The following is a 25,367-nucleotide window of genomic DNA, read 5'->3' as shown; positions in this document are numbered from 1 at the left end:
TCCACTATGTCCTTCAAATATTTGAGCACATACTTTGTTGCTAATCACTGCTCATGTTTATCCTCCACCGCGAATTGACTCAAGGTGTTCATTGCAAAATATAAATTTGATTTGGTGTTGACCAAGTACATCAAGGAAACTATTAAGTTATCAACTACCAATACAATGTGGGATCATTGTAACTGATACAACTCGCAACTACACATAAATCAACATGAACTATTCTTTTTCATATGATTTTTCAATCCTTTAAAAAATTATAATTCATTCCTTTGAATGACAATCTATATATCAAACCTTAATCTTGCTCTTACCTTTATACTAATTCACCTAAAATCTTATCTCCCAAAAATCAACATTATTTACTTAAAAAAACATTATTATCACTTACAAGGATGAAATGGAATATCAATCTCAATCATTAACGCATATAAGACTTTTACTTTTGTCCTCCAAAGGGAAATTCAAAATAGACTAACTTGAACCACTTAACTTTTCCCTACATATACATGTTGAACTTGTGTAAAAGTTCCTCTCCAAGCTAAAAAAAACCCAACATTCAATTGAATTATATTTACAAAAATAAGCGATCAAATCCACTAAATCCTTAACCATCATTGTCAAGGAGGTAGCACCATAAAACTACATATGCGATAGATGAAGATGTATAAATGGTGTATATGTGAAGCACATGATGATGGGTTAGAGTTCTCCCCAAATTTATCCAACAATCTTAAACGTAAGCACCTATTTCTAAATCTAGCTAGTGCAACAAGTTTTGTTAAAGTGACATGGTGCAAACATAGCTCAATTTTGATGGTTCCATACACAGAGATCTTTGGCTGAATGAAAATTCTTGTTATGCCTTGCTCCAACACCTTCGAGTATATGTTTGGACACTTTTTCAAGTAGTCTTACAATGGCAAGTATTCTTTAATGAAGTTGATGCATTTTATTACTCTTCTTTATTGATTAAATGCCTAGTGGCTTTTGAAAACACTTACCCTCTTCCTGTATGGATCACACACACTGTGGCAATGCTTCATCTTGAAAATTAGTTAAGTACAAGTACATTGGAATGGTGAGTTGGAGAACAAAGATGATGAGGATGAAGATCAAATCTCAGCTTCAAAGTGGTTTTAAGTTCATTTGCAATCTACCAAGATTGAATCATGTGTAATCTTTTTTATCCTTTAGTGAGAACAAAAGGCAAGGTTCATCATACCATTGGACAAACCCCTAGAATGAGTTCTTTCATCACCATGACTATGGAAGGAGCCCAACCTCTAGAAGATCACTTTTTGAAAGTAGCACTTGGAAGAGCTCAATAAGTTAGGATGTAACCCTAAGAGTTCAATTGATGCTCTTCAATGGTTATGATCTATAAGCACAATGTTGTCTTCAAGTTATTAGTACATTTGGATGAAAACTTCTAAGCCACAATTGCACAATTGTTTTTTCTAGAGGTAATGGATGGAGTACATCCTTGGTTTTTATTTGTAATGCCCAAATGCCTTGTAATCTAGGTTGCAAGGTTCAAACCCTACCAGACAAGTTTGTGTCCTTCTCAAGTCCAGATTCTTGTTGGTTCGTGGTGGGTCTATGCAGGGCTTGCACCACAAATTGTGGGTCCTTGTGGGTCGACAAATCCACAAGGACCCACTGGTTGCATTGCAAACCCTTCCCAGACCCTGTGCAAACCCTCAAGGACCCACAACCCATGAGGCCAAAAAGTATGTTAAAAACACTATATATATATATATATATATCACCATTAATTAAATAAATTATGACACTAAATATCAATAGCAATTGAATTAATCCAAACCCAATACAAAGATTATTTAAAATATCACACCAAATTGAAATATATATTGAATATCTAGGAAAAATATTGGCAGTCAAGCCTAGTCCTAAATATTGTTTCTCTCTCATATATATATATACACACACAAACCCAAATGGAATTTATTTTTTCGCGTACAGGAATCCAAACCTAACCCCGAACCAGCAACTTAGCTTATAATTGAATTGGCAGTTTCTTCTTGTTTATCTTTTCATATAGGAATAAGGGCCACCAACAGCCTTCTTGTATTCGTCAAAAGGAAACATCACCTGATTCAAACAAGTAAAAAATGATCTCTATTGTCCAAGTTCTAGATCAAAAACATGTCAATGCATAACAATTTCAAAAAAAATTCAAATTACATTTCATGGTGCGACTCAACAATTTTGATGATTGATTCAATACAATATTAAACAATGCAAGATAATAAATAGCAATGTCACTTCAATTAGAAAGATTGAAGAAGCTACTGGTTATGATCTCCCAAAATACAATATAAAGTTGTATTTACCAGTAGATAACATAAATGCATAGCTAGCATGTAATGGTCTGAGTATGAAAAATCCATAATACTTCTGCAGCGACATATGTACTTCGTGAAGCTTTTTCCCTCATGCAGAAGCAGAGTTCATGTTTTACAATGTTTTTGGATAAAACTCATATGGACATTCCAGTAGTCTGTATTACAATAAAACAGGCCATGTCAGATAAAACTTCAATTTGAAAATATAGAAAAAACATATTAAAATGATGTTCTACACCTTGGCAAAAGATATACTATATATTTAGCTCCCTAGCATGTAAGTACTTAACACCTTATCAGAAGCATGAAATGTTGAAAGTGCAAAGTTGAAATTGTGCAGCAGAACAATGTGATATTTAACTATACCAATTTCTTAGAAACATGGCCACTTCTAAAATGACTTGTCGATCTCAGCATTGAAATGACAAGCAATATGCACCTTCTCTCTTGAGTCTTGATGACAGTAGATGTACTTAAATTTGGAAAGGTAAAACATTCTTCAACTCTAAGTCAATATAAAGCAGTGGATTTTAATAGTCTAGAGTTTGGAAAATGATTCTGTTGGAGCATAGAGGATGAGAATTGAATGTGTTTCACCCCATCTCTTTGGAGAGATTTAGGATCAATCCCTGACTTATGGGCAGCAATGACACCCAATGCTTCCCAATAGTTTGCAACTTTCAACTGCAGAAACAATAATTAGTTTGTTAAAAAATGGCTTCTCATTTAATCCTCAAGAAATATAACCGAAGTACCAGAACTCGGCTTATATTCAATTCTATCATGAACACTTTTATTATGTCAAAGTCTTATTTGATTTTTCTGCAAAAATAAATAACAATTTACTTAATTCGTAGATATATGTCAAAGCCTTGAATTTGGCTATAGATTAAATGTCATTACCACATTAAGACCTAGTTTATCAGGAGTGTCATCCAGAACTGTTTCATTCTCCTCAACACCAATAATCAGCGGCTGAATATATTAAACAGAAGGAATGAGTTATCACAATATACTTTTCTCAATACAAAGAAACAAATATATAAAACAACTAATGGAATTACAAGATGACCTTTTACATGACTTAAGAATAAGGTTGCCTTCTTACCTTAGATCCTACTTTATGTCCAAAAGCAAGAATTCCAGACCCACCACAAGCATCAATAGGAACTACAACACTGTCTACAGCATCTGCCCATATACAACCACGCCTTGAGATACAACCAGGATATTCTTCCTTTTTAACAATATACTGGGGTGCCTTGCTTAGACCAGCTAGTACAGATGGCAAGAAGGTATATCCAATCTAACTCATCCATATAGTAACAAGCAATCATTCCATTTAACCAGAAAAGACCAAAGTTTTCAAATTCTAATAAAAATATGAAAGTGAACAATGCCTTTAAATTCTGCATCTGCATGTAAGATTTAGTGTTGTTATTATACCTCTTCTGCAGCAGACCTAGGACAAAGCAATGAATCTAAGGGAAGAGGCAACAATGCAGGAGCATGTGCACAAGGAATGTGGAATTCCTTTACCACAAGGTGGCTTATTATAGCCTCTACACCTGCCAAGACATCCACTCCCTGTAAAAGACACAGAACTAAGATTATATCAAAATGATAATAAGTTTTTTTCTGATAAAACATGGACAACACAGTGCACAATATACCATCTAACGGGGCACCATTTCCATTGAAAAAACTTCCACATAGAACCTATTGAATCCATATTCAAACAGAAACAACTCTTGTGTTCAAGGAAAACAAATTCTTGAGGATTTTCTAAAGAAAAAATGATGTATATACTTCATGAGTTTATAGAGGAGAAGAACCCAACTGAATGAGCTTGATAAATCCTAACCTTCCCTTGCCGGTAGTCCTCTAATTCATCAAGGTTATCATCTGGAAACCGACCGACAACTGCTACAGCATTCACACCTGCACAATTGATAAGAGTGTCAACTGCCCTTAGCAGTGAATCGGGATGTCCAATCCGTCCTGTGGACTGCCCAGTATGTCCATCAACCCATTTTTCTACCTGCAAACCACATGCAAAATTATTAACACATACGAACCTTAATCTAATGCCTTCACCAGTTTTTGTATCTGTGTTTAGCACTTATTAAAGGAATGCCGTTTTTTATCGATTTCTTTCTTTGTATAGTTGGAATTTGTTTTTATATAAGAACCTATATTTGTAATTTTGTATTAAGGGTAAGATATTACAAAATTCCAGCACCTTCTACAAGTCATTAAGGCCACACGGTAGTGGTATATTGTTACAAAAACAGTGAATACAGCCTCTAGAGAGTCATTAACACTAACAGAGTTATTAGTAGAGTGAATGTGCAGACTGTAAAATTAATTACATGGGAAAATACTACCTATGCTAGCATCCTAATAATTAGTAAAACAAAATAAAATACTAACCAGCATGTGTTTTAGGCATAACAAGTTTCCTACTATCAAGCTAACATGAACAAACAAGAGGAAATAGATATGTCTAAATACATATTTTTATTATTTTTATTTATTAATTCCACTCGTTTAACCTCAGAAAACCCCCTGCAATCCCCCCACTTAATGACTAAACCGATACAATTCCAAGCTTATTGCCAAAATTAACAACTTTAATTCTACTATGAGGTTGTCATTATACCTGCATTCTGCTTCTCTTTAGGGAAATAATGAATTGTTTCATTATGGACCAACTAGCTTGTTATGATGTTGTACCCATGCAAAAAAGTTGTATTTAACTCAAGTTTATCAACTGGAAATCTTCACTTACAACCTTGATTTCTTTCAAAATCTTATCTTCTACACATCATATTGTTGGTTCTTTTTGCCAACCCTAAAAGATCATAAATTCAAGCACTTGGAGAAATTAGTGCATCATTGCAAAAAGGAATGCAGGATGCACCAAGCAAAGAAATGTACCTAAATAAATCAAAAAGGTGAATGGGAAGAGTTTCAAGGATGCGTTGCTAAAGCCAGTGTATCAGCCCATGTAGTGATTTTGACACATGCCTCAACAAAGAACCAAAAGACTTCAAAAAAATTCTACAATATATTGGCACATAACAAAATAAAAAGTCAATAATTTGCTGAGCAATGGCACCTGCCTAAACTCAACAAGTCTCTAAAATAATAAAAATACAAATGGATTAAGGAAGAAGATGCATCAAAATGAAGTACCAAAAAGAATGGAAAACATTTGTCAAAAGAAGGACATGCATTGAAGCAAAGAGTGACAAAAAGGCAATGTACAGGGGCATGGTAGGAAAACAGCATGCACTTTAAAAAGGTAGCTTATTTTTCTAGGAAATATTACTTAGAGCATCAATGCATGCCTCTTAACAAAGACATGCCAAAACAAAGAGTCTAAAGCTTTAAAAATCTTTAAAATGAGTGTAATGTCATGCGCCTCAGCAATGGCATGTGGCTAAATAAAAGAATTGAACTTGGTTTATACATTCACACCATGTATGCATCTTAGAGAAGAATATCATATTACCTACCACCAAAAGAAGATTTGCCAACATGCAATGAAGGAAACAAATGTAATTTCACAAAGGAGTAAAATCTTGAAAAATTTGCCTCAAATGTATTGATGTGCACCAAGAGTCTAGAATGTGATGATACAAAAGAATCTTGTTCAAATATTTAGTAGGTGTATCAATGCATCCCAATGCAAAGCAGCTTGGGTACAATTAAATTTTCCTTTCACTACCACCACTATAAAGGTGGTGGCATTTTTAAAAATTCAAGTCTATAGGTGTGCCTATATAAGGACACCCATACAAGGAGGGTTGAATGTATTAAAAATAAAGTACTATTGTATTGTATTTTTATAATAAGTAATTAGGACAGACTTCAAAAATATCCTTACACTTTTTAAGTTCTCATTCTTCGCTTTTCTAGTTCCCAATTTTATCCTTTGCAGATAAATCTTTTGTAACTCTTACTTAAGGAGACTCTCTATTCAGTTTAATATTGAATATCTTGCTAATCATTCCATGTCTTGTATTGATTATAATATCGTATCAGATCCAGCTACAGAAATTTCTCAGGAATGGTGAATGCATGAGATATACAAACTGTTACAGTGACAATTCATGCACGACACAAAAGGACCAAAATGCGGTACATTATGACATCACATGGATCAGCTAAGGAAAATCGCAGATTTTTCTTTGATAAGTTTTTGGACAGACTTTTTCACACAAATTTTGCAGCAATTACACATGCATCTGAGAGAGGAATATCATTTCACCTACCACCAAAAGAACATTTGCTAACATGCAATGACGGAACCAACTGAAATTTCACAAAGGAGTCAAATCATGAAAAAATTGCCTCAAAATGTATTTATGTGCGCCGAGAGTCTAGAACGTGACAATACAAAAATTATCTTGTTCAAAAAGTTTAAAATATTTTAGTGAATTGATGCATGCCAATATAAAACAGCTCAGGTCAATCAAATCTTCCCTTCATTATCCCAATATAAAGGTGGTGTCTTTTTGAAAAGTTTGTCTAGTGTATAGGCATTCCTAAATAGATACATGCCTATTTTGAGGAGGCTTGAATATATTAAAGTAATATTGTAATATTAAGTTTATAATGGTCAATTAAAGGATAGACTAAGGAATACTCTTCTATTCTTTTAGTTTAGTTCATATGCTCTGCTTTTTCAGTTGTCAATCTTATTCTTCACAAACAGATCTTTTGTAATTCTAATTTAAGAAGACTGTGACTCCTCAATTTAACATTGTAAATCATGGTAACCATTCTGTCTTATATTTTTCATAATATGGTATCACAGCCATCTACAGAAAATTCTCACAATCACTGAACATGTGAGTTCTACGGATTGTTAAAATGGATTCACACACATGACACAAAAGGACCAAAAGGACATCTTATGGTACAATATGGCATTGCACAGATCAGCAAAGGAAAATAATAGATTTTTGTTTGAAGTTTTACCATAAAATAATGCTAGGTTTTCCAAAAAAATAAAAATTCAAGAGTTATGCAGTAAAGTTGCACTTGGTGTCTGCAAGCATCACAATGTGTTTGTCCAAAATATGTGCAAAACGTGCCTAGGTTTTTTTTTTAAGATCATGTGCCACTTTTTATGCAAATCATGCACATTTTCCCTAATTTTAAATTTTTTTGGTGATTTTTCCAAAAAAAATCATGGGCCTTTGGTACAGCCAACAAGTTTCTGCATTATGTTTTAATCGATTTTTGAAAAAACTGTGGCTTTTCTGTAGTTTGTTTTTGACATTTTTAGCCAAAATCATAGTGGCTTGGGATTTGTTCCTGGTACTTTTTTCTATAAAATCCTAGCTTTTGTAGAACAGACAGGGGTTGACAGTGAAAAAATCAAATATTTGTTCATATCTTATTTGCAAAACACATTCACAATTTGCAAACTTGAGTTTTTAAGGATTTTACAGAGTTACTACAGCAGCGTAATAATAACTTCTTTATTTTCCATGAAATCATATTGCAGGAGGGATGGCTTCATTATCCAACATCATGTCGGAAGGAAGTCGGTGCTTCATTGGCAAAAATTACAACACTTGAACAAAACCAAAGAGCAGATATTTTAAACAAAACACAAGAACAAGTATACACAGAGATTTACCCCAGGAAAAACCTCCTACTCAAGGGGAAAACCCAGCCACACCCAAAATATATCCTTAATTTACTACTCAAAGGACTCAATACAAAGCTCACAAGCTTTATCAGGAGATGAAATAACCAGAGATTGTTGACTCTTAACAATCAAGATACCTGCCTTCTAACAGTTTTTGGGCAGATCTGCTAAATCGTTCTCCTAAAAATCCCTCCAACACATGCTGTATATTAGACATGATCACAAAGACCTGATATATGTACCAGATATGCCATTCAGTAGTATATTTCCTTCTGCCACTCATCTTGGATAGACTTTCCAGGCATTCGAAGGGTCTCCACCCAAGCATACAAGGAAATAGCAGTTATCATAGTAACCAATGACATCCATACAGTAATAACTTTTTATTCAAATAAGACCCAGCCAAGAGAATATTAAATGCTGAGAAAGACCAACATGCAGTAAGAAACTTGATGGTTGTTATGCTTCATGTCATCCCCAATTCGACAACAGCCAGCAAACAGCAATTTCATCCGAGCATAACACTCAACAGTCCTTTGATTATCAATGATCCACGCTGGAATGGATTCTTCGATACCTATCTGCCACATATGCATAAGATCTACGTAAGGAAAGAAGACACAGCCACTACAATAAATGGTGACTTTAACAATTCTATTGACCGGAAGAGCTTTCATATGCTGACGTAGAACACTCACAGACTTAAGTCTCCCAAAAGCAGAGATACATAGCAAATGTATCAGACATAATACAGATGCGATCACAGGTACTCAGATAGCTTAAACATCATACAAAAGCAATCATCGGAGGAATGAAGGAGCTCTCTCAAAGCTACCATAAACATTAATACTTGAAAGCAACACATACTCGCATGTTTTGAGTAGGAATGCCTTCATAAGATCATACTCGGCACTGACACTCGGCCAGTAGTTGCAAACTTGTAAGTAAATAACATGACAAGCTTGATGACAATGATCAAGAAGCCATCATGCCGATCAAGTTATCAGTTACTAATGAAATGTTGGAGAACAAGAGTGCTCCCAAGAAATTCTGGGCTGAGGCAATTTACATTGTAGTTTATCTTATCAATAGGTCTCTAACATGGGTGATTAAAAAGACCCTAGAGGAAGCTTGGTCTGGGAGGAAATCAAGAGTGAGTTATCTTAAGGTCTTCGAATGTACTACATACGTCTAGATTTCAAATGTGACGAGAACAAAGTTGGACTCAAAGAATATGAAGTTGATGTTTACAAGGTACAGTTAAAATCATTACAGCCTACAGGCTGATTGATGTTCACACCAACCACTTGACTTTCATCAAGGATGTTGTGATCAAAGAACAAGTCAAGCCAAGGTCAATGGGAGATGGGGAGACTTGGAGGTCTCCGGTACTGGTACTGGTACTGGCACAACAATTTTTGAAAAATAGGAGACGGGGGTACTTGGAGACAACATTTTTTTTTAATAGTTTAAAGAGTCTAATACTAAATACAAAATAGTAATACTGTAAAACTAATGACTAAAATAAATAATAATAGTATTTCACATAAATATAGAGTCAAATATTTCAAAGCTCACATAATCACATTATTGTATCTCATAGTCATACTTGTTTTCCGAATATTGCATATGATCATTCATCATATCAGATTGATAATTGCCGAGATTATCATTAAATATTCAAATTTTAAATTCAGAAAAGTATAGTTTGATGCTAAATTGCTGCTATGCAAACAAAAATGAACAAACTTAGTACATTTAATATTTATGCTTCTGGGTGCGATTGTGTGTAAGTTTAACAGCATCAACGTTTCGGATCATACTCGATCCATCATCAGGATGAGAGAGCTAATTTCTTAGCTCTCTCATCCTGATGATGGATCGAGTATGATCCGAAACGTTGATGCTGTTAAACTTACACACAATCGCACCCTTCTTAGCTCTCTCATCCTGATGATGGATCGAGTATGATCCAAAACGTTGATGCTGTAAAACTTACACACAATCGCACCCAGAAGCATAAATATTAAATAGTATGGATTGTGGAAATATGTTACAATTTAAACTTAGTACAGTATACAAAAACCAGAAATCTATCGAGTACTGGTATGTTGATGGTACTATCATCTACTCCACAAGGTTGTGATTTAATCATTTAAATTGTAATTGGTCTTAATTTTTGCAATAAAAAATATTAAATGAGGGCTAAAATAGACAAAATAATTTAATATTATATTTTTCATTTATTTTTTAATCAGTAGACCACTTTTTGGATTAGTAGACAAGGAGATTTTAGGAGACTACGTCATGAAGTCTCCAACCTTTTTTGAGGTCTCCGAAGATGCGAAAAGTCTCTGAGATGTGTCTTTTAGGGGGGAGACAATTCTCCCCATAACCATGAGTCAAGACCTTTCATCTCTCTTTACAGATCAAGGTTATTGAATATCAACCTTTAAAGGCTAAACATTTTGGTGTTTGACTTCCATTGGCTCCAACTAAAGAAAGAGAAGATTCTAAGCATGTGGATTCTCTAGGAAGGTAGAAGTACCAGAAGATTTTTCGGAAGAGAACCTAGATCAACATCTAGATGGCATAGCAATAGGCAGCCTAGTCATGATGGAAACATTGATTTAGATGGAGAGGTTTCTAAAATGAGACCCCGAGTGATGGGAAAGCACCATTGTTGATGTTCAGGATGACGAAATGATGGAGGATAAAATATCCAAAGTCAAGAGCAAGCAAAATAAAGTTTTCCTTCACCCTTATGGCCAGTCTTTGGTGTGTTTATGAGCCCAGGGATTTTACAAAGGCAAAAGGTAAAACTGAATGGGAAACATAAGACATGGTTTCTTTCAAAACTTCCACCAAGAAGGAACCATAGGCTGCAAATGGTGTACAAAGTCAAGTAGAAAGCTGATTGGTCACAGATCATTCTGCTCGTCATTTATTTAGATGAGATTGTCATTACTAATGAGGCACATTTGAGTTTTGAGTCGAGTTCTGACAAGGTTGAGGAAACCTTGTCGAGCCCCATCACTGGTTTCAAAACCATTTGCAATGACTAACAACAAAAACATAAAACATTTCAAGTTTTGAAAGCAGCAGTTCTTTAGAAGTGTGAAGGTTTTGAGAATCTTGTCAGAGTCCAACAGTGTTGTGAAAACCTCATTGAGTTTTGACATGGATTTGAGAACCCAGTTAAAATTGTGATATTGGTATCAGGATTTAACTGTGTGATTTTGAGTCAAACTCGTTGACCCATGTTTCATGAGTAGTGATTCAACATGAATCTATCTCTCGTGAGAATAAATGGAACACTTAGCACTCATTGGATCTAGGTGATGCTCACAGGGGTGAAGCACCAGGACTTCCCGGGAGGTCACCCATCCCAGTACTACTCCAACCTGAGCACACTTAACTACAGAGTTTCCTCCATGGTTAAACCCAAAGCTTGCAACCTCATTTGCAAAACCTTCACCAATTGTTATGCCTTATGAACCATTCATTAGAAAGCCCCTTAAGCTCATCAATTGATAAGTTGGAGATAATTTCCACAACAAGTCAAATTTTGATATTGCTATCAAGATTTAACTATGTGATTTTGAGTGAAACTCATTGACCCATGTTTCATGAGTAGTGATTCAACATGAATCCATCTATCATGAAATAAATGCAACACTTGGCACTCATTGGATCTAGGTGATGCTCACAGGGGTGAAGCACCGAGACTTCCTAGGAGGTCACGCATCCCGGTACTACTCCAGCCTGAGTGCGCTTAACTACGGAGTTTCCTCCATGGTTAAACAAAATGTATCACCAAGTGGTAAAGGAGCTCAACAAGGAGGGTGAAATCAAATACAATATGACTCTAGAGGATTTCCCATCATACAGTGTCGACAATGTAACAAATGGGGACACTTTGCGAGAGACTGTCAAAATAAGACATGTTGATGTGAGTTTTGTTCCACTACAACATGCAGAATCAAATACTCAATGTTTTGAGATGAAACATCGACTACTCAATCCTCTCTTGATATAAGGTCATCTCCCATGCTAAGCTTGCAACATAAGATCATGAAATGACTTCAAAGTTTCTTCTTAATCGTGGACTTCACTCAATTTTATGATGTGATATGTTGGTTATCACAAAGGGACTTACCTATTCATTCAATGGATATCAACTCTTTCTCTAATAGATTTGGCTTTAAACATGCAATGTTATGATCTTCAAACCTTTGCACCTCACCCCAAACTTAAATTGACAAACTTCTACTCCTAATTGTGAATGCAAGGAATCATGGATGCCTTGGACACTACTAGATAACTTGGAGACTACTAGATGTAATCTCGCTAGCAACTCCACCCACCTAATGCAAGCTTCTAACGAACACTCAAATGGTTTTCAAATCAATATCTCCTCTCCAATCCCATCAAATGGATGCAAAGTAAAGATTCAACATCAATTGAAGTTTGGAGCATTAAATCATCAACTTACCGCACAAGGCACTCCTACCATCGACAAGAGGTTAGTGGCCCAGATTTGTTTGAGTCAAGCAAATAAACATCCCCAACAACTTTCATTCAACTAAACTACTTCAACATGAAAATAAATCTTCTCCAAGTGAAAGATTGAGGAAACCATGCAAATACTACAAAGCAGTATTAATTAATCCACCATGAAGAACCAACAATGAATTATCAATTACTTTGAAAAGCATTATAGCAACAACTTCATCAAGTCTCTCCCTTAGCTAGCCTACTCTAATCTCCTAGCTCTCTACTACGTTCAATCTCTAAGCTAATGAATTACAAATGAGAAGGCCTTGGCCTTTTATAGTAGTTCCATTACAACGAAGAGCCAAAATCAAGGGTCAAAATTTAATTCTACAATACAAGAGGCCACTAATTAATGGCCCAATAAGAAAAATACAATGATTTTGATAGCCAATGAGAAAGTAGGATATCGGGCATTTTGTGATTCACTGTGCTTTAACTTGAGTTTTTTTAATTGGAGGAGACTTCCAATTGCCACCTCATCATCCTTATCCAATGTTTGGAGTGTGTTGGCTTGTAGAAGGTGTTTGTAACAAATATTTCTTGCTCGATTGTTAGAAAGTAACTTTTGGATTAACTTTTCAACTCTTTGAGGATGATGGCAATGACGTGCTTTCAAATTGCTTCCCTCGAATCTCCTCCATCCCTTTGAAATTTTCTCATGGTGTTAACTTGAATTTGTACTTAGGACTTGTACGCTGGATGTAATTCTTGATTCTTCTTGAAGATGTCCTCATGTGGATGGATTTTCTCTGCCTTTCAGAATTTCCTCTCGATTTCAATCTGAATTTGCAAGTTTATAACTTGAACATGAATCTTTCCTTCTCACTTGAGTCCTTGGGCTTGAGTCATCTTCTTGTAGCATCCACTTGGTTCTCCTCTTGAATTTTTGAGCTTCATCTATCACCTTGGAAAACAAAAAAGAAAACTTCATTAAGTTCGTGAAAGAAATCTGAAAATAAAATCACATCAATAATGAACAAAATGGATTTCTATTATTCAAGATTAAGCCTTTCTAACTTCTTGCAATGACCAATGTCTCAAGTATCGCTAGAGGCTTGAAGACAAAGTTCTTGGGTGGAAATCCTAAGGCAAGAGAATTTCCACTGTGCAAATCCTCTAGAGAGAGGATTTCCAGCAAATATGATAAAAAAAATCATCCCAATTTCAGTCACTTAGCGTTAAAGTTCTTTTCTTTAACAAAACTTTGATCTACCCATCTAATTTGCCTTTCATTTTGCATGAAAAAAATAAGGCCAAAGGGAAAGGGGGAAATTCATGATTTTATTGAACTGACAATAGAGGAGATATTTGGATGCCAAACCTGCTTTGAAACAATGTGAGAAAAATAGGCAGAAATTATAGAAGCTATAAAAAAATATTTATACTTCTATTCCACACCACTCGCAATGAACAAGATATTACTAATATATAGGATGAGTTATCTAACTCCTAAACAACTCAATTAACTTCTCACACTAAATCAAGTTGGGTTGTTCAACCACCTTTATTGCCTCTCCTATTTGCACTCCTAAACTCTAAGTTGTCAGTTTGGGTCCGGGTTCAAGCTCGGCTTTGAAGGACCGGTTCAGCGGTCCAGTAAAATTTTGAAATGGGGTTTGGGCTCATTAGGGTTTGTTGGTACCAAAAAAATTCCAAGGGTTCCCTAGTAATAAAAAACTAGACAATTGAAGCATAGTACAACCTTCATCTAATGGATAACCTAAATCTTTATCTTCTTCTTCTTCTAGTTGATTCACAAATAGTGCCAATGGCAGCTGCACTAATAACATTCTCTCTTTCCAAGACCTCAAATGCTTATTACTTTTTCCCTATATAGAAAGCTTGTTTGTTTGTAATTAACATCCTACTTGACAAATGTTATAAAAGTATCTTGCAACTCCCTTTACCTATTGATATTGTTTAATGTTTAAAATATGATTTATCACTATAGAGTATAGAGAGCTGCCAATTAATCGGATAGGGGTCATTAACAACAATTGGATACAAAAATTTCACAGGAAGAAATCTTGAGGGCTAGTTTAATTTGATGTAATAAATATCTGAATTTTAGCAATTTTTGTTTTGTAATGTTAAAGATCTTTAGTCGAATTCTGTAATAATTGTTTTCTGCACTAAACTATAGAATGCTTCTGAATGGAACAGTACATGGTTCACACTTGGTTTGCATGGGTTTGCCTCAGTTCAACCATGGTTCACCTGAAGGAACCAGCCTGCCTGGGTTTGAACCCAGGTGGAACCCACAAATGAACCAGGATGAGGACCAAGGACCAGTTTGAAACTCGCCAAGTTTGGAGGGCCAAGGGGAGAACTAGGTAACTAAGCTGTAATAACCACCCCCTTTTGTTTTTTGAGACTTGCAAACTACTAGAAGTAGTGATCTATAGATGAAATGACAGCGTCCCAACTTTTAACAGGCAAGAGTGGGCAAGAGAACTCAATGCAACAGTGTTCGCACACTGTAGCAGCACTATTCACGACATTGTAGCGATTTCACTATTCACACGCACTGTAGCAAAATCATTATTCACAGGCAATGTAGCAAAAAACATTGTTCACGCATAAAACACTATTCATGGCTGCATAACCTGAACTTCAGAGCTCTCAAATCATGTGTAAAATCACCAATAAATCCCATTGTGGTTCCTAAATGATAACACCCAATAATCCTCCTGACTGTGTCTTTCAACAGCAAAGAGAATGCTAGCAAAGAGGGGTTTCGTCCTCCAACCTCAACAATTAGATTTCTCAAAATTCCAATAGCATAATAATAATATCATCCAAGCATGCCCCAACTCATTCCAGCTAAGAGAATATAAAGCCCCCCAATAAGTCAACTTCATTTGCATAAGCAATGTGGAATAAATGGGAAATACCTTTTTAAAACAACTTTATAATAAAGTGACTTAATTGATTAGTCTTTTATTTAATTACCACTTTATAATAAAGTAAATTAACTTCGGCATTAAAATCACATACGAGTTGAACTTAGAATACCATGTATGATAGCTCATCGGAAAGAGCTTGACAAAATCTACCAAGCTGAACACCTGAAATTTCCATATCACTTGACTCCCATTGACTTACTAAAGTTAATTAACTCCTGAAAATATTGCCAAATGAACTCCCTAACCACTTCATTAGCCTACGGAAGCTCCTATCATAGGCTAATCTATTGACCCTGATGGTCACATTAAGTAGGAGACATTACATAAGCTAAGTAAATATTTATGTGAGTTGTTTAAATAACTCACATACAATTACAAATCACAATAATATAATATCGTATGCATGTGATATTTTAATAATAACAAAACTAATCACAATTGATGTAATAATACTAACAAACCCATGTGAAGACTAATTTCTAATACCCATAACTATGTGAATTGTTTCTACAACTCATTTACCTCTAACACGTGAGCAGTAACAAAAATTCTTGACGATATCATAACACTTGGTGAAGGTTTTGCAAATGGGTTTGCAAGCAAGGTGGGTTTAATCGTGGAGGAAACTCCGTAGTTAAGCGCACTCAAGTTGGAGTAGTACTAGAATGGGTGACCTCCCGAGAAGTTCCAAAGCTCCACCTCTATGAGCATCACCAAGATCCAATGAGTGCTAAAAGTTCCATTTATTCTCATGAGAGATGGATTCATGTGAATTGCCACTCGTGAAACATGGGTCAATGAGTTTTGACTCAAAAACTACACAATTAAATCCTGATGGCAATATCACAATTTGACTTGCTGTGGAAAATATCTCCTACTTATCAATATCATGTCTACTAAAGAAGCAGCCCACAACAGATGGAGACGAAGGTGAAAAATGGACACGTTCAAAAACAAACTTTTGAAGCTGAAAAATAGTGGACAACTGAGAAACGGTTGTTTTGTCCCACAGGGTTGTCATATTCTCAGCAAGAAAAAAACGTAAGCTAGAGGCTAGGTTTCTAAAAGCATAGTTTGTCTGAAGTGGTCATGATTCTGAGTCAACAGCCATGTGAACTGATTAAGAGGTAAGATTTTTCTTCCACTTCTTCAGACTGGGTTTTCCAGGTGGCTCATTTGAAACAAACCTAACAAACGAGTTAGTTTTTCAAGTCACCCATCACAAACTTGATGCTAAGAAACAAATGTAGCATTACACCATTACACCATTGAGTCCAAGAGACACACCCACTAGTACTGAGACTAACACATCTCAAAGAAGAAAGACAGATATCAAGACCTCTCCATGGTCTCACAGACTTCATTTGGAGTCTCCTGCATTTCCCAAGAGTGTCTCCTAGGGAGATCCCCATTTTCTATACATCTAAATAGAAAGAAAAAACAATTTACAAAACACATGAAACACCAAAACTCTTGTACTCAACACTTCAAATAGAACTGAGGTTTATGATCAATATTATTTCCACTATCTTCAGCTTGTTCTGAAATTTTGCTTAAATATTTTATGTATTTTGTTTCTTTCTGAGCTTCATTTCACTGTTCAATGTTTATATCATATAACTTCAGAATTTGATGTATTTTAGTTTTAAGATAATAAGAAATTTAAATATATAGTATTTCTTTTGGCCTAGCCAGTTTCTAGAAATTGGCATGCATGTGACTATGAATTACACTCTCATGTCTAATGCAATGCATTGGAAATAAATGTACAAAATTGATCTTGAAATAAATTTTGAGAAACCATTTCAAGATGACAAGCTTCCTAAGAGATTTTCTATAAAATAGTTTGGAAACATGTGCATACATGAATCATACTAGTTGTTTGTTTTCACAAACAGATGACATATCAGAATTTCCACTCATAAGCTAACTTCAGTTATGCATATGTATACCTTTAAAGGAACATCTGTTGTTATATATTCCATAACAGGCAGACCTAAAGATGCTCGAGTAGCATCAACTACTTGCAAATGTCGCACCTGCAAATCTTCTTCAATTCCAGCATCCAGAACTAGTCCAATCTGTTTTAATTGAAATATTTATACACACACATAGTAAATCCAAAATCTCAGTTCCAATAAATACTGATTTTAATATGATTAATCATAAAAGTAATTTGAACAAATTGAAGGCACACCTTGTTCTGATGAACAGCTTGAAGTCCCCATAATCCTTCAGCAAACCTGTCCAGGGCATAACCTTCTACATATAGTGCATTAGGCATTGGCCAGTAAAGCATTGCTGCATTTAAAACCTGCATAGTAGGTGGATTTTAGAAGGAATTGTTTTAGTAGTTGTATCATGATAATTTTGTTCACAATCTACTAAGAGAAATATTAATTTGTATTCTTGTTTCATTCAATCTATTTATAGAACTTAATTCAAGTCAAGACTTTATTAAAGTTTGTTCAATCTGCTTCTTTCGGTAATGCTTAAAAGTGCTTGGCATGCACCTTTTCTAAACTCCTATCCTAACTGTTTCTCTAAAGGTTGTGTTCATTATTATTGTGATATCACAAAAGATTTATGGTATTTACATTGCACATGATCCTATAAGTGTATAAAATTGCTTTCAAATCCCAACAGCACTAGCTTCTCCTACCACCCCAAAGTAGGTTGCTTAATAATTTAGGACATGATGTTGGCAATCAGAACACATTTTCTGCTTGAAGATGTGCCCATCGTAGTCTAAGCAACCTGTTCAATTGATTTTTAAAAAGTATATAGAATATGTGCAGATATAAACCATTACAAATTAGGTGTACAATAACTGCCTCCAATACACGTGCTCCACCTAAAATTGTTATTTCCACTGCCACACCCTTATAAGAGCCAGATATTACCATTAAATCACAATCACTTTGGGCCAGTACTGTCCATTAACTTGAATATACAGTTGATTGCTTCTTGGTGTAAAAATTATTTAATTTATATATTAATGTCCAGGGACTAAAAGAGATACAATATAGAGTGCCATGGACAGGGAATGTGCAAAGGTATGTTGCAAGAAAAATAAAATACAGATCAAAAAGTGATCAATGTAATGAAGAAAACTAACAGTGTTGGTGTGAATAAAGTCTTGTAACTCGTGTTTTGCTAGTTCCTACTAGGGGAATTATTCAAGTGACTTAATTTTACTTCAGTCTTAGTTGTTGTTTCTAGGAGTCTTAGTTGTCAATACAAAACACTATCACAAAGTAACTGGAAAATATTTGCTTGTTATTAACAGTGATCAAGAGATCAATTTATACAAGAGACTAAATGATGTTTCCTTAAGAAACAATCGTAAAGAATAGAAAAATTATATTCTAGAAATAGAAAATTAAATATTAGAAACATTCTAATATTTACAAAAGATTACAACAGATAACCATTAGATACTAAACAGAGATAATAGAAACTATCTATTATCATAATACCCTCCCTTAATGGTTAATCTATCCAGACAACGAAGCTGTCAAAAAGCGCAAAAGGCAGATTCTGTCTGCTCAAGGGGCTTCGCACTGTGCGCCGTGGGCTACAAACCAAATTGCTTAGATAGGGCAGCTAAGCGCTTCTGACATTCAACCTCATGTGCCCAAACTTGTGGCAATAGTTGCACTAAATGTTTTTCTTTCTGGAGCTTTCTGAATCTGGAGCAGAGGATGTCTGTTGAGAAGACTATTGATGGTACTTCGGATAATGCTCCAAAACAAACCGCAAAAAGTCATGATAACATGATTTTTGAGGTGAAAAATCAATCAAAGCCAAACATGATTTTTGAGGTGAAAAATCAATCAAAACCCAACATGGTTTTTGAGGTGAAAAAACAATCAAAACTTGACAATACAAAGCTTCGCTTTTTAGGAAAAACAGTAAAACCCAACACATAATTATTGAGAAAAAAATTAGAAACCCACAAAGGAATCCCACACAACTTTGTGAAATACAGAATCAAAAATTTTGAAGGGAAAATTTATAGAAAATCATAAGATTTTTTTTAGGGAAAAAAATATGAAAACCCATTAGAATTTATTTTTTGAGGAAAATAAAAAATTATAAAAACTCATCAGAATGTTTAACGGAGGCAAAACACGAGACTTTGCATGGTAAAGCGGCATATGCAAACAACATGCAAGTACTTGCAACCCTCAAAAAGTAGAGACCCAGAAAATTTGAAGGGTAACTCAGAAAAGAGATCGAAAAACCCAGAAAAAATAGACAACCCAATTGAGATCTCAAAAAACCCACCAGGAATCTGTAAAAAAAGTTGATCCAGTACATAAAATTAGGGTTTTGAACAAAAACGGCCTTGCTGCAAAAAAACCACAAAAGATGGCAGAAATGTGCAAACAAAAAAAATGGATCTCAGAACAAAAACCCTAGACGGATTATAGAGAGAGTTGGAAGCAAATATGCATGTAAATTATTGTGAAAATGAAAGGCAAATAATTTCAACCAAGAAATTACAATTATTTTCAAAAAGATTTAGAGTATTGGCTCTGATACCATATTATGAAGTAATTAGAAAATATTTGCTTGTTATTAACAGTGATCAAGAGATCAATTTATACAAGACACTAAACAATGTTTCATTAAAAAACAATCGTAAAGAATAGAAACATTCTATTCTAAAAATAGAAAACTAAATATTAGAAACATTCTAATATTTAAAGATAACAATAAATAACCATTAGATACTAAACAGAGATAATAGAAACTGTCTATCATCCTAATAGACACGGCATGTCTTATCCATATGACATTTATGTAATTCTAGTTAACAAGGTCATTTAATATTTGATTGAGGTAGTTGTCTCATTATATAGGATTGAGACACATGTCAACATCTGATCTCACCTTACTTCTCACCTTGCCTTTATAAGCAAGGCACCTCATTTCATGTTCACTCAATCAATTTTGCATTGTTGAAGCAAGCTATTCTTAACATTCACTCTTGTAGAAGTGTTTTGATCTTGAGGGATCCTAGGAATGTGGAGTCACTAATCAACTCCTAAATGGTATCAGTTCATACTTATTGAATTAAGATCACACATTCATCTTTTTGTTGATGCTTCATTGAGAACTTCTAGTTTTCATTGTAATATATATCACATTGTCTTCCTAATTGGAATTGCTATCTTTTAGATATTGCTTCTTTGTTTGTGAAGTCTCATATTTCAGATTTAGAGGGACCTATTCGAGGGGTTATCTCTCTTACTTGATAACAATCATGGCACAACTATTGTCACTTCATATTTGTCTTTGGAGGTTGTTCAAAATCAGTTTCTATGTGTTCCTTGTTTGTCACCGTCTATTGGACAAGTATATAATTGGTTTTTGACTTCATCTTTCATCATGCAAGGACTTGGCAACACATCAGCAGTTTTCAAAGATATCATCATACATTGGATTCTTTTTCCTACCAATTCCTATCTAGAATGGGAAGGATCCCTTTGTTTGTACTTGGCTAAACTTCTTCCCAAGGGCACAAATGTTTGTAGGCATTGGACTATATTTTCTCTGCAAACACTCACCATCTGTGCAGTATGTTTGATGCAGGAGCATCCTGGGCTTGCTTGCAATCCTACATGTTTGAAGGGATTTTGGCTTAAAGTTGTGGAGTTCGGTAGATACTGGAGCTCGGCATGCTCTCTGGAGCTCAGCATGCTCTAGGAGCTTAGCAATGCTTAGGAACTTGCTAATGCTCGGTTTAGTCTTTCTAAGGCTCGGTTTGGTCTTAGTTCCTATTGGTGTCGAGTTGTCTGTGAGTTGACTTTTGGCATTTAATTTATGTATGGGTATTTAATTTGTGTTGAAGTCGACTTATGGCTCAACATATATTTAATGTAAGGGATTTAATTTAGTTTGTAATGAACTGGGCCGACTTGTGGCTTAGTTGGGTATAAATAAAGGGCTTTGTGGAGTTTTAGGCATGATAAAGGGATCCGTCTTGGAGAAGAGGATGCGAACTTTACAGGGCTAGTAGCTGCGGCTTGAGAATCAGAAGGTTGCTTGGTGGACCTGAGGGTACAAGTGTGGATTCTTCTTGGTGTTCTTATCCAGTTGTGGTTCTGGACTAGTTGCGATTGCGATTGTAAGTTGGATCTTGTGGGATCTTGCAGAACTGATATTGCAATTGTTGTTTGTATTTGGCCCTAACCGGAAGGCCTTACAGCCTGGCATATTGCATGTAATTAGTTATTTTATGAATAAAGAGTTGTGACTTGGTATTAGATCTTGCATTATTGTTGCTTGTTTTGTATTTCTGTTGTGTGGTCATTTGCTGGGGGTTTGGACATCTCATTTGGGGATTCTTTTGCCTTGCACTACATCAGGTGGTATCAGAGCGAAGGTTTTCCTGAGTGTGTTGACAGATCGCCGAAGTTGAGGCAATTTGCACCAGGATCTTGGATTGGTGAAGGTTGATCTTGTGGAGCTGATTGATCTTCTAGGTTTGTAGAGCTATTGCTTAAGGTTTGCGAAAATTTTGGAAGATGCCTCCAAGAAGATTGGACCCTAGGGCAATTGATGATCTTAGTGATGTTGTAGAAGAAACGATCTCAAAGAAGATTAGAGCAGAATTCAGATTTGAGATTGCATTGATGAAGAGTGACATGATTGTTGAAATTGTGAGTGCTTTAGGTGATGTACCTAGGCATGCAAGTACTGAAGATGGTTACGAGTTAGTGGCTGAAGACTTTGAAGTTACTGGATCTAGTGGCGAGGACAGAACTGATCGTTTGGAGAGACCTATTGGAACTAGGGCTGGTCAGTTTGCTAGACCTAGATCTCAGTTGAAGCTGAAGGATAAGATGGAGGTTTCTAATTTCTCAGGTACTTTGACTCCTGAAGACCTGATTGATTGGATTGGTGAATAGAAGATTACTTTGATCTTGAGAATATTGAGGATCCACTCAGAGTGAGGTTGGAACAAACTAAGTTGAAAGGACATGCTACTCTTTGATGGAAAGAATTGCAAAGAGACAAAGAAGAAGGTGAAATGAAGATCACTAGATGGAGATTGATGGTGACCAAGTTGAAGGCTAAGTGCATTCCTGCTGATTATGAACTTGAGTTGTTTAAGAGACTACAAAATCTGAAGCAAAAAGATATGACTATGAAAGATTATATTGAGGAGTTCTACAAGTTGACTATTCGGTCTGGTCATAGAGAATTGTCAAAGGAGAAGGTACCTCGGTACATTAATGGTTTAAGATTCAATATTCAGGATGAGGTTAGTATGTTGAATATTTCTTTAGTTGAGGGTGCTTATCAGTATGCTATGAAGGTAGAAGATAAGTTGAAGAGGAAAAGTCAAGGTAATACTAGAGGGAAAGAGAAGCAGGATAGCTCGGCACAAGCTAAACTGAGTGCAGAAGGTGAACCAAAACCTGTTGATTAGAAAAGGAGGATAGGTGGAGGTGTGTTTAGAGGTAATTGTTTCAGATGTGGTTAGAAAGGGCGTAGATCTTTTAAATGTCCGCATGGTAGGACAGTTGTTGTTGTGAATGAGGTTGCAGTCCAAGACAGCCAACCCCAACAAGGAGAGAGTTTGTTAGCTCGGCGAGTACTGATTGGTCAGAGGACACTAGATTCTTCTCAGAGGACTAGTTTGTTCAGGACTTGTTGTAAGTCTGGTGGTAAAGTCTACAAAGTGATTGTGGATGGTAGTAGTACTAATAACCTTGTTGCTGAGGAGACGGTTTAGAATCTTGGTTTGAAGAGAGTGAAACACTCTTATCCTTATAGGATTGGCTGGTCACAAGGTGAGCATGCTTTGGAAGTGAGAGAGCAATACCTTGCTGATTTCCAGACTGGGCAATATAAGGATCAAGTGTTGTGTGATACTGTGGACATGAACAATTGTCATGTGTTGCTTGGTAGACCTTAGAAGTATGATTGCAGGGTTGTGCATGATTGTGTCAAGAATGTGTTTACTGGCAAGAAGTTTTCCTTGATTCCTTTGCAGAATGAAGAGCTCAATAGGAGGAACCTAAGTATTGGCAGCCGAGTTGAGTTGGTAAATTCTGAGAAGGTTGGAGATCAATATGGAAAGCAGACCTATAGCACACCTAGGATGGATGTGAAGAAGGAGAATAAGAAAAAGGGAAAGAGTGTACAAGTTGAAGACTTGGAGGATATGTATGTGAAGAAGCAATTTGGGATTATGTGTTGAATCTCAAAAGATGTTCTTCCAGCTACCGAGAACATCATTACAATTAAATCCTCCTCTTCCCAACTCTAATAGCAAATAGGGGAGAGGAACTAGAGGGTCTAGTCCTGGAAGTAGAACCCTGCATTGGGCGTGACTGTGCTTCCTCACTTGGTATCTCAGCTGATGTACGTGGCTCACTCTCCATCCTAGATGTAGCTCCTCCTAGCACTAGCAATGACTCCTCGTCTGACTCCTCCTCCTCCTCCTTATTAATGTTATCCAGCCTACCTCTGCAAATTAGTGATGTCAATCTCTATAAAAAATGGAGATTGCTCCTACATCGTCCAATCACTATAAGGATCTATATCATCCAAATCAATTGAACCAGCTAGTGCTTCCCGTGCCTTTTGTAAACTTTTCAGGATTAATGACTAGGCACCACTCTCATGCTCACAGATTGGACATATTATGAGCAGCTATTTATCCTATGGCAAAGTTCCATTTAATATGTCGACCCAGGAGCATAAGCTTTAAATGTTTTGCACAATTTATGCACTAAGTTTCCATTATAGCCATTCTAGCTATCGCTTGCAAAGGAAAGTAGTAAGAAAGCAAGCATGTGAAAATAAACCTATCTAAATCCTATCTATCAAAGCACAAATGATCATAAAAACTAAGTAAGTTGAGGGTTGCTAGGCAGGAACTATTATGCCCGCTTTGGCTACAGGAACAGACACAGAAATTGTTTCCATGTGGTTGTAGGAACAAACAAAGGACCAAACAGCAACTATGAAAGCAGTAAAACAAATGCAAAGGATCGCTCACCACGTGAGCCCCCCTTAAGTAAGTGAATCCAGATACTTAACATATCATATGTTTAGAATAACCATTTCTTTATTCATATGACTGAACTTGATTTACAAATAGAACCTTGAAACTGAAAACTATATTGTTGAGAGCAAGTAGACCAATATCAATCTAGTACAGATTGATTTCTTCTCTACTTCTTAGCTAACCTCCGAAGAGTATCTCAGCCACTTATTTATACTAAAAACCTATAACTAACTAACTTAGCTTACTAACCACTTCCAACAAAATGAGTAGATGCAGTTATTACATTAAAACAGAAATGAGAAACTTTCTCAACAAGAAAGAAATAAATTTTCATTATATCTGCATGAGAGAAACTAGGATAACTACTCCCTAGATTTATTGTTCATTAAAACATCACTAACTAATCCAACCAAAAAGGTAGACGAATCAGCTAGGTCTTCAATGTTGTCCTTATTTCTCTCTCCACACTGAATGACTTGGTCCAAGAACTTGATGTGATACATTAAAATTTTGTTGGGTTATTCCTCATTTTTAATGTGTTCTTGCAGTGAGGGGTTAAGAGCACAAAACATGCAGACGTTTATTTCCACATTGCATTCATTCATTAAACCTCGGATCCCATGAATACGCATACATCACATGGCTACAAGAAAATAAACTACTTGGCTGCAGAAACCCATTATGTTTCAATCATTCACAAAGGAATAATATAAAGATAACTATGAATCAAAACCATCTAGAATTTTTCTAAAAACAGATGAAGTCCATAACTGTATGACTACCAGATATTGTTCAAAGTTTCTAGACCTATAATAATAAAAGGGTTTAAAACATTA

At 35.6% G+C, this 25,367-nt stretch overlaps 1 protein-coding gene across 7 annotated transcripts in view; it reads right to left on the bottom strand.

Moving 5' to 3' along the window:
- Positions 1-1,840: 1,840 nt before the first annotated feature.
- Positions 1,841-25,367, bottom strand: part of LOC149571316 (uncharacterized) — a 39,729-nt gene continuing 16,202 nt past the window's right edge. For 2 of the 7 annotated variants that reach the window (XM_089812865.1, XM_089812868.1), the window contains exons 3-9: positions 17,698-17,814; positions 17,453-17,581; positions 4,210-4,410; positions 3,816-3,956; positions 3,478-3,675; positions 3,273-3,344; positions 2,155-3,053 (exon numbers count right to left, since the gene is read on the bottom strand). In XM_089812865.1, coding sequence (XP_089668991.1) covers positions 2,880-3,053; positions 3,273-3,344; positions 3,478-3,675; positions 3,816-3,956; positions 4,210-4,410; positions 17,453-17,581; positions 17,698-17,814 — 1,032 coding nt within the window. In that variant the 3' untranslated portion in view covers positions 2,155-2,879. Of the gene's footprint in view, positions 2,116-2,154; positions 3,054-3,272; positions 3,345-3,477; positions 3,676-3,815; positions 3,957-4,209; positions 4,411-17,452; positions 17,582-17,697; positions 17,815-25,367 lie in introns of those variants that run through there. The other 5 variants (XR_016359800.1, XR_016359799.1, XR_016359801.1 and 2 more) reach the window with 5 other exon arrangements.

Source organism: Cupressus sempervirens, chromosome 2 (assembly GCF_028749045.1).
Source record: "Cupressus sempervirens isolate cs-2001-9-10 chromosome 2, ASM2874904v1, whole genome shotgun sequence".
Taxonomy (NCBI): domain Eukaryota; kingdom Viridiplantae; phylum Streptophyta; class Pinopsida; order Cupressales; family Cupressaceae; genus Cupressus; species Cupressus sempervirens.
Note: the sequence above shows the minus strand (reverse complement) of the source record. Positions and strands in the feature narration are given on the sequence as shown.